Genomic DNA, 13,135 nt, shown 5'->3' on the forward strand with positions numbered 1-13,135 from the left:
CGATCTGCAGTACTTATTCTGAAAAGTCATTAGCAGATAGAATTTTTTAATTCTCTATGTAACTGTCTCCCTTGTATTAGCATGGATAATTGAGCACAGAAAGAAACCACCTATGTCTTGGCTGTGAGGAAATCTGGTAATGTTTTCTCATATGTTGATTATTAAGAAAAAATAGTATTACAAAATTTCTTTATTAGTATATAGACAGTAAAGAATGAAATAGATACAAACGTTACTTATAAAAATATTTTGAAAGAATGTTTGAAAAATGGATGAGTGTCTTCTAGCCAGTTAATAGCAGAGAAATAGTTTAGTTTGAGCAGCTCATAAGCCAGTAACCATATGTCATGTCTCTAGATGTAAAATTCACCTGTTTTTCCAGAAAAGATGATGTGTGAATTTTTGAATTTTCATTTTATGTGTTATTTTGCACAAATTAAATTTTACATTAGAAAAATCAAGTTCATTTGCTTTCTAAGAAAGTGGTCTCCTTTCCTCTTCCCCAGTAGAATAATATATGTTCTAGGGTGCGGGTGTGACTTTTTCACAATCATCTTTTTCCCATACTGTTGAACAGGGGAAGTTGCTAATAACATATGCCAATATTTAGTTTCTCTCAGTAGAGCCTACTTAAAACTATTCTAACACCAGAACCCCAGGCTCATTAAATGGCATAATAAATCTTTGTAGAAGACATATTTAGCATATATCTAGTATCCTCAAAGCGCATCAGAAAAAATTTTTTTCTTGCAAAGTATACAATTAATATCCCTTTTCCTTTGCAGTGCTGTGAAATAAACCAATAAGGGGTTTCTTAAGTGATTTTCTGGGTGTCTGCTTATCTTGCTCTTCAAATCAAGAGAAAACTTGACTTTTTTTTGTTGCAAATAGCCCTCTAGCCCTTCATCAATCTGTGCCTGCTTTTAAGATGGTTTTTAAGGACAGTGTCGAAAACAATTACAGACTAGATTCTTGTGTTTAGAGAAAGATGACGCCTGAGTGAATTGTCTTTGATTACATCCTATTTATTTACTATTTAAATTTCTACATTAACTGATCACACTAGTGGTTATAAACTTAAACTTATTTTAATGGAATAGAATTGAATAATTGTTATGTATTTTTTTATTAACAGAATAGAAAGGTCAGTATTAGGAGAGAAATTACTGATGGATATGTTTTCTTTAATGTTACAAAAAAGGATGGAAACTTACATGAATTTTATTGAACTAAATTGGATAGTAATGATAGAGACGCTACTTATGATGAGGCACATATTTCTTCATTTCTGTTATGTAATTGATGACAACATGCACACATGGTCTTTATTTGGAAGAAGGTAGGAACTCACAAAGTCTCTGTGCTTTCAAGCATTGTATTTCCTCTTTTGGTTTTGGAAGTGTCTAGTTCATTCTGAGCTTTTAATGGGATGTGCAATTTCTTACATAAGATTTCCCTAAATGGCTGGCATAGAAAGAAATAAATAATAGGGTCCAGGCATACATTTGCAGCAGAGAGTAACAGAGTGAATTCTTTCATATACAGCAAGATTTCTTTTGACTGGCAGCTGTAATGATCTTCGGTCTGACTCTTTGTGTAGGGGATTCTGGCAATGTGGTAAGGTACAAAACAGACAAAAAACACGAACACGATGCTGAATATGTTGCGGCTGGATTTCTTTTTGACTGAAGTGGAATTCCGTCTTGACTTAAGGTGGGACTTAAAGATTTTCCTCGTGATAGCAGTATAGAAAATGATTAACAAAAGAAACACAATCCAGAAAGTCCCCACGAAGATGTAGTTTGATGCTTTGTGCCACTTCCGTCCCAGTTCATTTTTCAGTTCTATACATTTTATACGTGTAACCTCCCTAACACTCTGATTGGTCAGAATAATATTTGGAACAGCAAGGAGGAGCATGAGCATCCATACTATCACTGACAGGAGTTTGCTGTAACTCACTGACTGGATGAAAGAAGTCCAAAGAGGCTTTACAATTTTGTAATATCTGTCAAAGCTGATGAGCCCAAAGAACACAATGCTGACATACATGTTGACGTAGAAGAGCACGGCAGAGACCCTGCACACAAATACGTTCAGCTGCCAGGGGCCAAGGCCCGAGTCGCCAAGGATCTTGAAAGGAAAAGTCAGGCTCATTACAAAGTCAGCAATAACAATGTTCTTGAGATAGACAATGAAACTCTTAGAGCTGGGCACGTAAAAGAATATCCATCCTGACACTCCATTGAGTAGGATTCCCGCAATGAAGACCACACAGTACAGCACAGGAATGATCTGCTGAGTGATCAGGATGTTCTGAGAGCAGGATTCATTTGGAGGCTGTGTGGAGGTCGAATTGATCATCTTGTAACTTCTGAAAGCAGAGGCCTGAAAAGATATGTGAACTAGTCACTCACAGGGCACTTATGGCCTCCAAGATACTTCCTGAATAGTAAGGCAGAGAACAATGAATATGTCAAATCTACCAATTTTTGGAGCCAACTTTTTACTCTGTGTAAGTTGGACACTCCTCCCTCCTTCCACCTCTGCTTTTCCCTTTCTTTTGATCTTCCTTTCCTCCCTTCCCTCTCTCTTTCTCCCTTTACCCCCTTCCCCCTTCCTCCTCCTTTCTTTCCCCCTTCTCCCCCCTCCCCTTTCCCTGCCTCTTCCTTCCTTTTCTTCTTCCTTTTTTTTGGGCAATGGAGAGGGAAGAATGGAGCAGACAGGTGGCAGTAAAGAGAAACTGAAGCAGCAGGGCAGTGTGAGAACTTCTAGGTAATGTGGAGAACAGCATGTCCCTAAAATAATAATGGTTCCCTGTAAAACTCCAGAGTTCTAGGAAACTCATTTCGGTATAATCTTAAAAGGTAGTAACTGTAAAAGCAGTATTAATGTCTTATTTTATTCAGAATTCCATGTATCATGTATTTTTTTAAACCTATGTTAGAAATACGATTTTTTTTCTAAAAAGTTTTTATAGATTCATAAAAATCATTCTAAACATTTACATATTAAGTGCTATTCAGACAGATTTTACTTTTTAAAAAGCATACTCTTCATATATGTTGGACATAATTCTGTAACAAGCATACACATTCAAATGTTAACTGATATTATGGGCACCTTTTAAATATTGAGCTTTTCTGTTTTTTTTTTTTCCCATTGAAAAACTGATTTCCATTATTTTTATAAATTAGAAAACAAATAATAAAAAGTGCTTTAAACATCTGAAACATGCTTCCCAAAGTACATTCTACATCTTTACTGTTCAATGTGGTAGCCACTAGCCATGTGTGAGTATTGAGCACTTGAAATATGGCCAGTCCAGATTGAGATGTTCTGTAAGTATAATGTACACTAGACTTTGCAGACTTGGCATGAAAATAATGAAAAATATCTCAATAATTTTAATATTGACCACCTGTTGAAGTAGTATTTTAGAAAAACTATATTAAATATATTGTTAATCTTAAATTTCACCTAATTTTCCTTTTTAAAACTCTGGCTACTAGAAAATTTTAAATTACATATGTGGTTCACATTATGTTTTTATTGGACAGTGCTGTGCTAGGTGTTGTCCAGAAGTTCTATTGTTTAGGAATCCTGTATATTGTTCACTGATATCGGAAGTGTTGATTTAGGGCAGAGGGAAGACTAGAATTAAATTCAAAAGGTTATTTGATACATTGGAACAAATGTTTACTGCCCATCTTATATGTGAGTAATACCAGTATCCTGCCTAAAACCCTTTAGGAGTCTGTCCTTTCCCTTAGCAGCACGTCCTAAGTCCGTAATGTTGAAGTCCCTTCTTGGTCTGCCTCCTGCTTCCTCCACCACCAGCACTGAGTTTCTTCCTTCCTGGGCCCTCCTACCTTCTTTTAGGTTCTGTGATTTCTCTCAGCTTGGATCTTTGCACAGACTTTGATTTGTGTGGAAAACTGTTTCCATACATTCTTGGCTGGCTAACTTCTCTTCCTCCTCAAGGCCTCAGCTTAGCTGTCACCTTCCTTAGGAAACCTCCTCTTTCCAAGACTTGTTTGGGGTGGATTGGGTGTGTGCTTATCATACTGCGTCTTCCTCCTATCATAACACTCCTCTCTCCAGCTGTTTGTCTCTTCCTCTACTACAAACTCCTTCAGAGGAGAAAGAACATGTCATTTTTTTTTTAACCATTGTATTCTTTGCATAATATTTAGGACATTAGATAGTTAAAATATTTGCGAAATAAATGAATATGTGCTCTGGCAATACAAGGCATGAATCCTTCCTCTTAAGATTTATTTAGGGATCATGGGAAAGAAAGATTGTGGAGATAGTGGGTACCTTGATGTCAGAGAATGCATCTTTTTCGTCTGTATTTGTGGTGCCAGCACAGTGCTTATCACAGTGAATGACAAACTAGGTCAATAAATGTAAGCGTGACAAAGGGATGTTTGGAAACACGGAATATGAAATACAGTCATGTTCCACACAAAATTATTACATCCATGTAAACTTGTGTGCTACTTCCTACACAAGAATATCTTCTTTCTGCATATTTTCCTTTCCCGTATGCTTCCCTTTTGCTTTATGGCAAAACTGGCAATATTGATAGCCACTTGATTTTGTCAGTTCTATGGACTTGCTGTAGAAGGAACGAGTACCCCAGATCACTTGCTCCACAAAACCTTTCACTGGCACTATTCTTCCTCTTCCCTCTAGCCTTGTGTGATTGGCTCTGGGCATAGTGGGTTTGTACTCATTTGCTTCTTTGTAGGTCTTCTGTGGCCTTTCTGCTTATCAGCCTGTTTCATATTTTAAATAAGGGAGAGGGAGCACATTTTTTATTTTTAACTGTCTACTGTGACTAAGAGTTTGTGTCTGGTAACTAATTTCTCTGGTAACTGCCTCCTGACAGTTAGATGCATTTTGGTTTAAATGCCAGTCTTGCAGGGCTTGAGAGAATGCATGCTGCTGTATTCCCAGGTCTAATTTGGTTTCCCAGTCCTAGGCACACAACCCTCCAGTGTCTTGTCATTGGTAGACTCTGGTTACTTGTGCGATTCACTTTAGTTTAAAATATAAAATAAACTGTAGATGTTATTTTGAGGAATAGAAATACTAACTGTGTAATATACAATTATATAGTGAAATAGTGAATAATTTCCCAGAAATAATTTATTGAGAGCCAAATTCCTTTCCTTTTAGAAATATAGAAACCACTATTTATAGAAATAGCCAAGAATCCCAGAAATGATTTAATGAGAGACATAATTCCTTTTCTTATAGAAACCCTTATAAAATTATTTCCTCAGAGTCTTGTGTCTTTAATATTTTTGAGGTGCAATATTGCTGCATGTGGCCTGATGCTACAGGTCCAGAACTCTGCTCTCCAATTCCTCAGGGTGCTGGGAATCTGCATGCATATGCCCTGGCCATATACACCATTTCCCTTCACTGCTCCCACCACTTTGAGTTGGATGGAAGGGGCTGGCTGACCTAGGTAAACTTCTAAAGCAGCTTTGCCTCCTGAATGGAGTGAATGCACACAGCTTACCTGGATCCTTTCCCCAGACACTTTACTGTTATTTTGGCAGCTTTGATGCAATTGCAGATGGGACTCCATTTTAGGATGAAAGGTTTAGATATGCTGGTTGGGTGCATCTGCTACGCTGTGCCACTGTCTGGTTTGATACAGCAGAGGCTCAGACCTGGACAAATTTATTCATCTTAAAGGAAAAAACTAAAGATAAATTTGAAGATACTCTTGGTAGTAATTTTTGAACTCTTAAATATTGCTTTTCCTTTTTCTTTTTCTTTTCTTTTCTTTTCTTTTTTTTTTTTTTTAAAGCAGTGGTGTTAATGGTAAGGGCATTCTATCCTATGGGTTCATTCCCAGTAGCCTTTTCTGTAGGGCAGATCAGACCAGTAATAGACTGAGAGATGTGTGGAAAAAGAGCTCTCTTAAGGCAAGTGAGACCAAATTATATATTCAGACCAAAAGGCAGGAATATGTGTTGTATGACAATCAGGGCAAAACCATTCAAAAAGACATGCATCATTTTGACCTTGTAATATCTGCTCAGTCTCCTCTCCTTACCTTCCGTATAGATAGAGATGGTTTAATGTCCTGATATAGGAACCTAAAGAAACTTCAAATCTTTTCACTGATGAAGGAAATAGTTTTATCCTCATGTTGATACAAACAGTGTAAAAATAAATAAGAATCAAAAGAATCAGAAAAGAAGCTCTTGGCGTGCTCAGTAACCTTCCTTTCCCTGCCCACTTCTCACTCAGTTGATTCACTGTTTCTTACCAGCTCATGCCAGTCCATTAAAAATGAGAGGTAGGCAACAGCAAAAATATTAAGAGATGAACAAGACTTCTGGATGATGATTAACTGGATTACTGGGTAAGCAGGCATTCTGGTGAGCCAGTTTGTGTAGGTGTCTGTCTGTGGAGCCCTGCTCATTGATAGTTACTTCTGATGTTATCATTGAATTTCTTTAGTGAAAGTTGTCATTATGTTAACCTTGAAGCTTTAGAAATATAAACAATGCTTCAAAATTCTAGAGATCACATTTAAGAAAGATTTATATATATAGCTAAACTTTTTAAAAAGGGTTACTGTAACAGTGTAAGTCTTAAAATTTTCTTAGGTGAAACTCTGCCTTGTTTCACAAATCTAGATACATGAGAATGAAGTGGTCTGAAATGTCTTAGCCTATATTGTCTACTAACACTTTTGTAACATACTATCGTCTTTGGTAACATAATTAAAGAACATAGCAGAATGAGATTTATGAGGCCAAAAGACAGTTATTAAAGTGTAGTAGGAGCATTTTGTAGATTGCTTTCCTTCTACCAATTTTTATTTGCACAGCTAGAAAGAATGTCAGTGCCAAGATTCAATCTGATTTAGATGGTGGGTGCGCTTGTCCCTTAGCACAGTGTAATACCTTAAGATTGTGCTGCATGAGGTGTTTTCAAGTTGTCATGTATTACTTATAACCTCAGGGTTCTCACTTTGGACAGAAGTTAATTGATACAAGGCTATGCAAAGCAGTGCTCACTCCAGAAATACATTAATCTTAATGAAAGCATGCTTAGTCAGCTCTGGGTTCATTAATCATCTGTGTAATTGTATACCATGACCTATTTTCCTCTTGTATTAGACCACCTCCTACCATTCTAATTGTGAGCTGTAAGTTCTTCTCTAAAGAAAAGAATTATTCCTTCATAGCACTTTGATGAAATCAATAACGCTCTTGATAGTACTTGAGAGATTTAAAAAATTACCTTTTTAAATTTTTTTGCATAATATGAAGTCTTTTTTCAATGAAGTAATTTTGCCCAGTGAGTGCTTGTCGTCTTGAAGTGGCCAAAGTGATTTTTCTTTGAAGATCCTGCATTACAGGAAAGGAAAAAACCAACAAACAAGAATTAAGTGAGCACCAGACTTTCTATTGGGGAAATATGTCTGTACTTCTTAAATTCCAACTTGTATAATTGTGAAATATTTCAACATGTGCATTTGTTGTTTCATTGTACTTGTTATTTGTTGTCAGTATTGATAATTATTGATTTGGTTGCAGCCTCTTGTGGGAACTTAAACCCTTTGAGAGCTTGGACATGAAGTGGTTTTGGTTATTGGTTTATATTTCACCCCTCCCTTGGATATGGATGCTCAAATCAGTTTATTAAATGACTGAATATAACAATCCATAATCTTGGCCAAGAAATCATAGGTCTGATTGCAGGTGGGTTTTTCCATTGTTTGTTTTTTAAAAACCTTTGTCTTATTGACATTTTGGGCCAGCTAATTATTTGTTTTGGGGAGCTGTCCTCTGCATTGTAAGGTGTTTAGCAGCATTTCTGACTTCTGCCTACTAGACACCAGAAACCCCCTGCCTAAGTTCGGGTAATCAAAAATGTTTCTAGACTTTGCCAGATGTCCTCTGAGGGACAAAATTGCCCTCACTTGATTACCACCAGTCTAGTGAGACTAACGTGTGGACTTTACAGAGATAACACCTGAAAGCCATGTGGTCTGCTAGGAAGAAGATAGGTTTAAGCAAAAGCATGATTGGATTTGGTTCTATCTTGGTCTAGGTTTTCATATTTCTGAATTCTTTAAATCAGTGCTCTTCAAACTTTAATGTGCATACACATTACCTGAGATCTTGCTAAAATGAGGACTGAGATTCCTTATGTCTGGAGTTTAGCATGTGTTATGGTTTGGCTCTGTGTCCTCACCCAAATCTGATTTTGTAGCTCCCATATTTCCCATGTGTTGTGGGAGGGACCCAGTGGGAGATGATAGAATTATGGGGGTGGGTATATCTGTGCTGTTCTCATGATAGTGAATGGGTCTCACGAGATCTGATGGTTTTTAAAAATGGGAGTTGCCCCGCACAAGCTCTCTTCTCTTGGCTGCTGCCATGTGAGACGTACTCTTCACCTTCCACCATGATTGTGAGGCCTCCTGCCACATGGAATGGTAAGTCCCATAAACCTCTTTTATTTGTAAATTGTCCTGTTTCAGGTATGTCTTTATCCGCAGCATGAAAATGGACTAATACAATAAATTGGTACCAGTAGAGTGAGATGTTGCTGAAAAGATACCTGAAAATGTGGAAGTGTCTTTGGAACTGGGTAACAGGCAGAGGCTGGAACAGTTTGGAGGGCATAGAAGAAGACAGGAAAATGTGGGAAAGTTTGAAACTTCCTAGAGACTTGTTGAATGGCTTTGCCCAAAATGTTGATAGTGATAGGGACTATAAAGTTCAGGCTGAAGTGGTCTCAGGTGGAAATGAGGAACTTCTTGGGAACTGGAGCAAAAGTCACTCTTAATATGTCTTAGCAAAGAGACTGGTGGCATTTTGCCCTTACCCTAGAGATTGTGGAACTTTAAACTTGAGGGAGGTGATTTAGGGTATCTAGTGGAAGAAATTTCTAAGCAGCAAAGCATTCAAGAGGTGACTTGGGTGCTGTTAAAGGCATTCGGTTTTATAAGGGAAGCCGAGCATAAATGTTCAGAAAATTTTCAGCCTGACAATGTGAAAGAAAAGAAAATCCCATTTTCTGATGAGAAATTCAAGCTGGGTATGCAACAATGAGCTGAAAGTTAATCCCCAAGACAATGGAAAAATGTATCCAGGGCATGTCAGAGGTCTTCATGGCAGCCCATTCTTCTAGGCCCAGAGGCCTAGAAGAAAAAGGCGACTTTGTGGGCCCCAGCTTGGGTCTCTGTGCTGTGTGCAGCCTAGGGACTTGGTGTGCTGTGTCCCTTGGTGTGCTGTGTCCCTTGGTGTGCTGTGTCCCTTGGTGTGCTGCTCTAGTGTGGCTGAAAGGGGCCGACATAGGGCTTGAGCCATGGCTTCAAAGGATGCAAGCCTCAAGCCTTGGCAGCCTCCATGTGGTGTTGAGCCTGCGATTGCACAGAAGTCAAGAAATTGGGTTTGACGACCTCCACCTAGATTTCAGAAGATGTGTGGAAATGCCTGGATGTCTGGGCAGAGGTTTGCTGCGGGGGCAGGGCTCTTATGGAGAACCTCTGCTAGGGCAGTATGGAAGGGAAATGTGGGGCCAGAGCCCCCACACAGAGTTCCTACTGGGGCACCATCTAGTGGAGCTGTGAGAGGAGGGCCACCATCTTCCGGACTCCAGAATGGTAGACCCACCGACAGCTTGCACCATTGGCCTGAAAAAACTGCATATACACTCAGTGCCAGGCCATGAAACAGCCAGGAAGGTGGCTGTATCCTGCAAAGCCACAGGAGTGGAGCTGCCCAAGACCATGGGAACCCACCTCTTGCATTGTGTGACCTGTGTGTGAGACATGGTGTCAAAGGAGACCATTTTGGAGCTTTAAGATTTGACTACCCTGCCAGATTTTGGATTTAGGTGGGGCTTGTAGCCTCGTTGTGTTGGCCAGTTCCTCTCATTTAGAATGGCTGTATTTACCCAATGCCTGTACCCCCATTGTATCTAGGACGTAACTAACTTGCTTTTGATTTTGCAGGCTCATAGGCAGAAGGGACTTGCCTTGTCTCAGATGATACTTTGGACTGTGGACTTGTGAGTTAATGCTGAAATGAATTGAGACATTGGGGAACTGTTGGGAAGACATGATTCGTTTTGAAATGTAAAGATGTGAGATTTGGGAGGGGCCAGGGATGGAAGATATGGTTTGGCTCTGTGTCCCCACTCAACTCTCATCTTGTGTCTCCCATAACTGCCATGTGTTATGGGAGGGACCTGGTGGGAGATGATTGAATAATGGGAGTAGGTCTTTCTGTGCTGTTCTTGTGATAGTGAATGGGTCTCATGAGATCTGATGGTTTTAAAAATGGGAGTTGTCCTGAACAAGCTCTCTTTCCTTATCTGCTGCCATGTGAGATGTGCCTTTCACCTTCTACCATGATTGTGAGGCCTCCTCAGCCATGTGGAACTGTAAGTCCAGTCAACCTCTTTCTTTTGTAAATTTCCCAGTCTCAAGTATGTCTTTATCAGCAGTGTGAAAATAGCTAATACAGCATCATATGCTGCTGTCCCATGTACTACTCTGTGAGTTAGCTAAATGGTGATGAGAGTGAAATATTTTTGTTGTAGTTGGGACTTTAGACAAAAATTATATTCCAGGTAGCCCTGAAATCTAGGATCTTTGACCAAGTTTATTCATTACATTTCATCATAATCTTCCAATCCTTATAGTCTCTTGGAAATATAAATAAGTATTTTATACCTATTTGAGAGGTGGTGATTGTGATCATCTTATATTTACTTAGAATGTTTCTAAAAGATCATGAAGTTTTCTTTGGAACAAAGGAGATTAAGTTCTGCATGGAGTAATAATCTCAGTGGCCTAGGGCAGTAGGGAACATGTGCTGATTGTAAATGATATACTCTAATCTCACAACATTGATGCTTTTATTGAAAAGTCAAAAAAAAAAAAGATGTCAGCGAGATTGTAGAAAAAGAACACTTATATACGTGGGACTGTAAATTAGTTCAGTCCCTATTGAAAGCAGTATAGTGATTTCTCAAAGAACTAAACATAAAATTACCATTTCACCCAGCAGTTCCATTACTGGGTATACACTCAAAGGAAGACAAATTGTTTTACCAAAAAGACAGCTTCACTCACATGTTTATTGTAGCACTATTCACAATAGCAAAGCCATAGAATCAACCTAAGTGCCCCATCAGTGGTGATTGGATAAAGAAAATATAGTACATATACACCATGGAATACTATGCAGCCATGCAAAATAAATCATGTCCTTTGCAGCAACTTGAATGTAGCTAGAGGCCTAAGTGAATTATCCTAAGTGAATTAACACAGATACGAAAAACAAAATACTGCGTATTTTCACTTATAAGTGGGAGCTAAACACTGGATACACATGGACACAAAGGTGGGAACAGTAGACGATGGAGACTCCAAAAGCAGGAAGGTAGGAAGGGGGAAAATGGTAGAAAAACTTACTGTTGGGTTCTGTGTTAACTATTTGGGTGTTAGGTTCAATAGAAGCCCAAAAGGATAGTGTCACACAATATACCCAAGTAACAAATTTGCACATGTAACTGCTAAACCTAAAAGAGAAAAAAGAATATTGCTTACTTCCAGGGAGAGAAGTAGAAGCAAGTGCAGCCTCCTTATACCCAACCAAATACCACGTTTTAACTTACAATTGGGAGTTTGTAAGTGGTAGGGTGGTTGGATTTTGCTGTATCTGTGATATTTTATTTCTTAAATTCTGATTCAAATATGCCTAATGTTACTGTCTGTTAACACTGGTGACTCGTACATTGGTGTTACCAACATTAGTGTCTGCACTTTTGTTTTTGTATATTTAAATTATTTCATAATTAGAAATAAAAGTATCTGTGAAGAATGGATGGCCTTCAAAAAATCCTTTTATCAGTACCCACTTATGATGTGCATTTTTCTTCCTGTTCTTTGTTCAGTTCCTATAAAGGCACAACTTTTATATTCTTTTTCCTTCCTCTCAGTCCAGACATCAAAAGCTTTAATACATGATGCTCCGGACCTTTTTCTGTGAGATAAATACTTGATTTCTAGCTGATTGTTTGTCAGTAGAAAATAGGATAGGTGTATGTAATCATTGTATACATTTCTAAACTTACTAAAGCCATTTTCTTGCCACTTTAATCTCTCTTGCCCTAATGTGTAACACTTTTTTTTTTGATGCCTGTGTGATCTCCTACATAGTTTTCATAGTATTTATGTGTCATATATTTATAGTCATGTTATTACATCTTATGTTGTTAAAATAACTTACAGCATTTTATATATTTAAAATATTTTATATCTTTAAAATATTTCATATTATTTACTAGAGTTACTTAATTCTGTCTGTCACAAGACTCCTAGCCTTGTCCCACGGAAAGCTGAATGTTTTAGAACTTCTTTCACCCTGCCTGTTAGCCCTGGCTTTCTCCCCCAGCACTGTGACTCCTTAGGGCTGGGTAAACAATGTCCTGTGCTTCTAAGTCATAGACCTGTCCACGATGCCAATCAATTTCACAGAAGTTACTGTTCTTTCTCTGTAATTGGTTACATTCCCCTTATTTCTCAGAAATCCTCCTTCTTCTTAGCTCCTGTGTTAGTCTGTTGTCTGCTGCTGTAACAGAATACTACAGATCGAGTCATTTATAAAGAAATGAAATGAATTTGGCTCACGGTTCTGGATTCTGTGAAGCCCAGGATGGAGGGGAGGAATCTGGCGAGTCTTCCTGCTGCGTCATGGTGGAAGGGCAAGTGAGCATGCAAGACTGAGAGAAAAAGAGGGCCAGCTTCTGTGATAGTATCATTAATTTGTTCATGAGGCCTTTGCCCTCGTGACTGAATCATCTCTTAAAGGTCCTGCCTCTTAATGCCATCACAGTGGCAAATCAGTTTCAAGTGGATTTTGAAAGGGACACTGAAACCATTGCAGCTTTCTGTCAGATCCTGCCAGTGGCTGTCTCATCCCTGGGCACTCTTGCCTGTGCATTCCTGGGCACTCTTGCCTGTGCCCTCTCTAGGCTCAATCAAGGAGAATCTCACTTTCTCCTTCACCCAGAAGAAGGACCCCTCCCACCCCTTATCTTTTTTCATCACCCAGAGCATTAAATGTTTGACACTCAC

The 13,135-nt window shown here is 38.6% G+C and overlaps 2 protein-coding genes across 18 annotated transcripts in view; one reads left to right on the top strand and one right to left on the bottom strand.

The window, feature by feature from the left end:
* Positions 1-13,135, top strand: part of MED12L (mediator complex subunit 12L) — a 361,238-nt gene that overhangs the window by 140,597 nt on the left and 207,506 nt on the right. The window lies entirely within an intron of this gene.
* Positions 173-13,135, bottom strand: part of P2RY14 (purinergic receptor P2Y14) — a 62,697-nt gene continuing 49,734 nt past the window's right edge. For 4 of the 9 annotated variants that reach the window (XM_074405504.1, XM_074405503.1, XM_074405501.1 and 1 more), the window contains 2 exons: positions 7,279-11,577; positions 173-2,388 (listed from right to left, as the gene is read on the bottom strand). In XM_074405504.1, the coding sequence (XP_074261605.1) occupies positions 1,348-2,364 (1,017 nt within the window). In that variant the 5' untranslated portion in view covers positions 2,365-2,388; positions 7,279-11,577 and the 3' untranslated portion in view covers positions 173-1,347. Of the gene's footprint in view, positions 2,389-7,278; positions 11,578-12,688; positions 13,096-13,135 lie in introns of those variants that run through there. The other 5 variants (XM_003925033.3, XM_003925032.3, XM_074405502.1 and 2 more) reach the window with 3 other exon arrangements.

The sequence above is a fragment of the Saimiri boliviensis genome, chromosome 9 (genome assembly GCF_048565385.1).
Source record: "Saimiri boliviensis isolate mSaiBol1 chromosome 9, mSaiBol1.pri, whole genome shotgun sequence".
Classification (NCBI taxonomy): Eukaryota; Metazoa; Chordata; class Mammalia; order Primates; family Cebidae; genus Saimiri; species Saimiri boliviensis.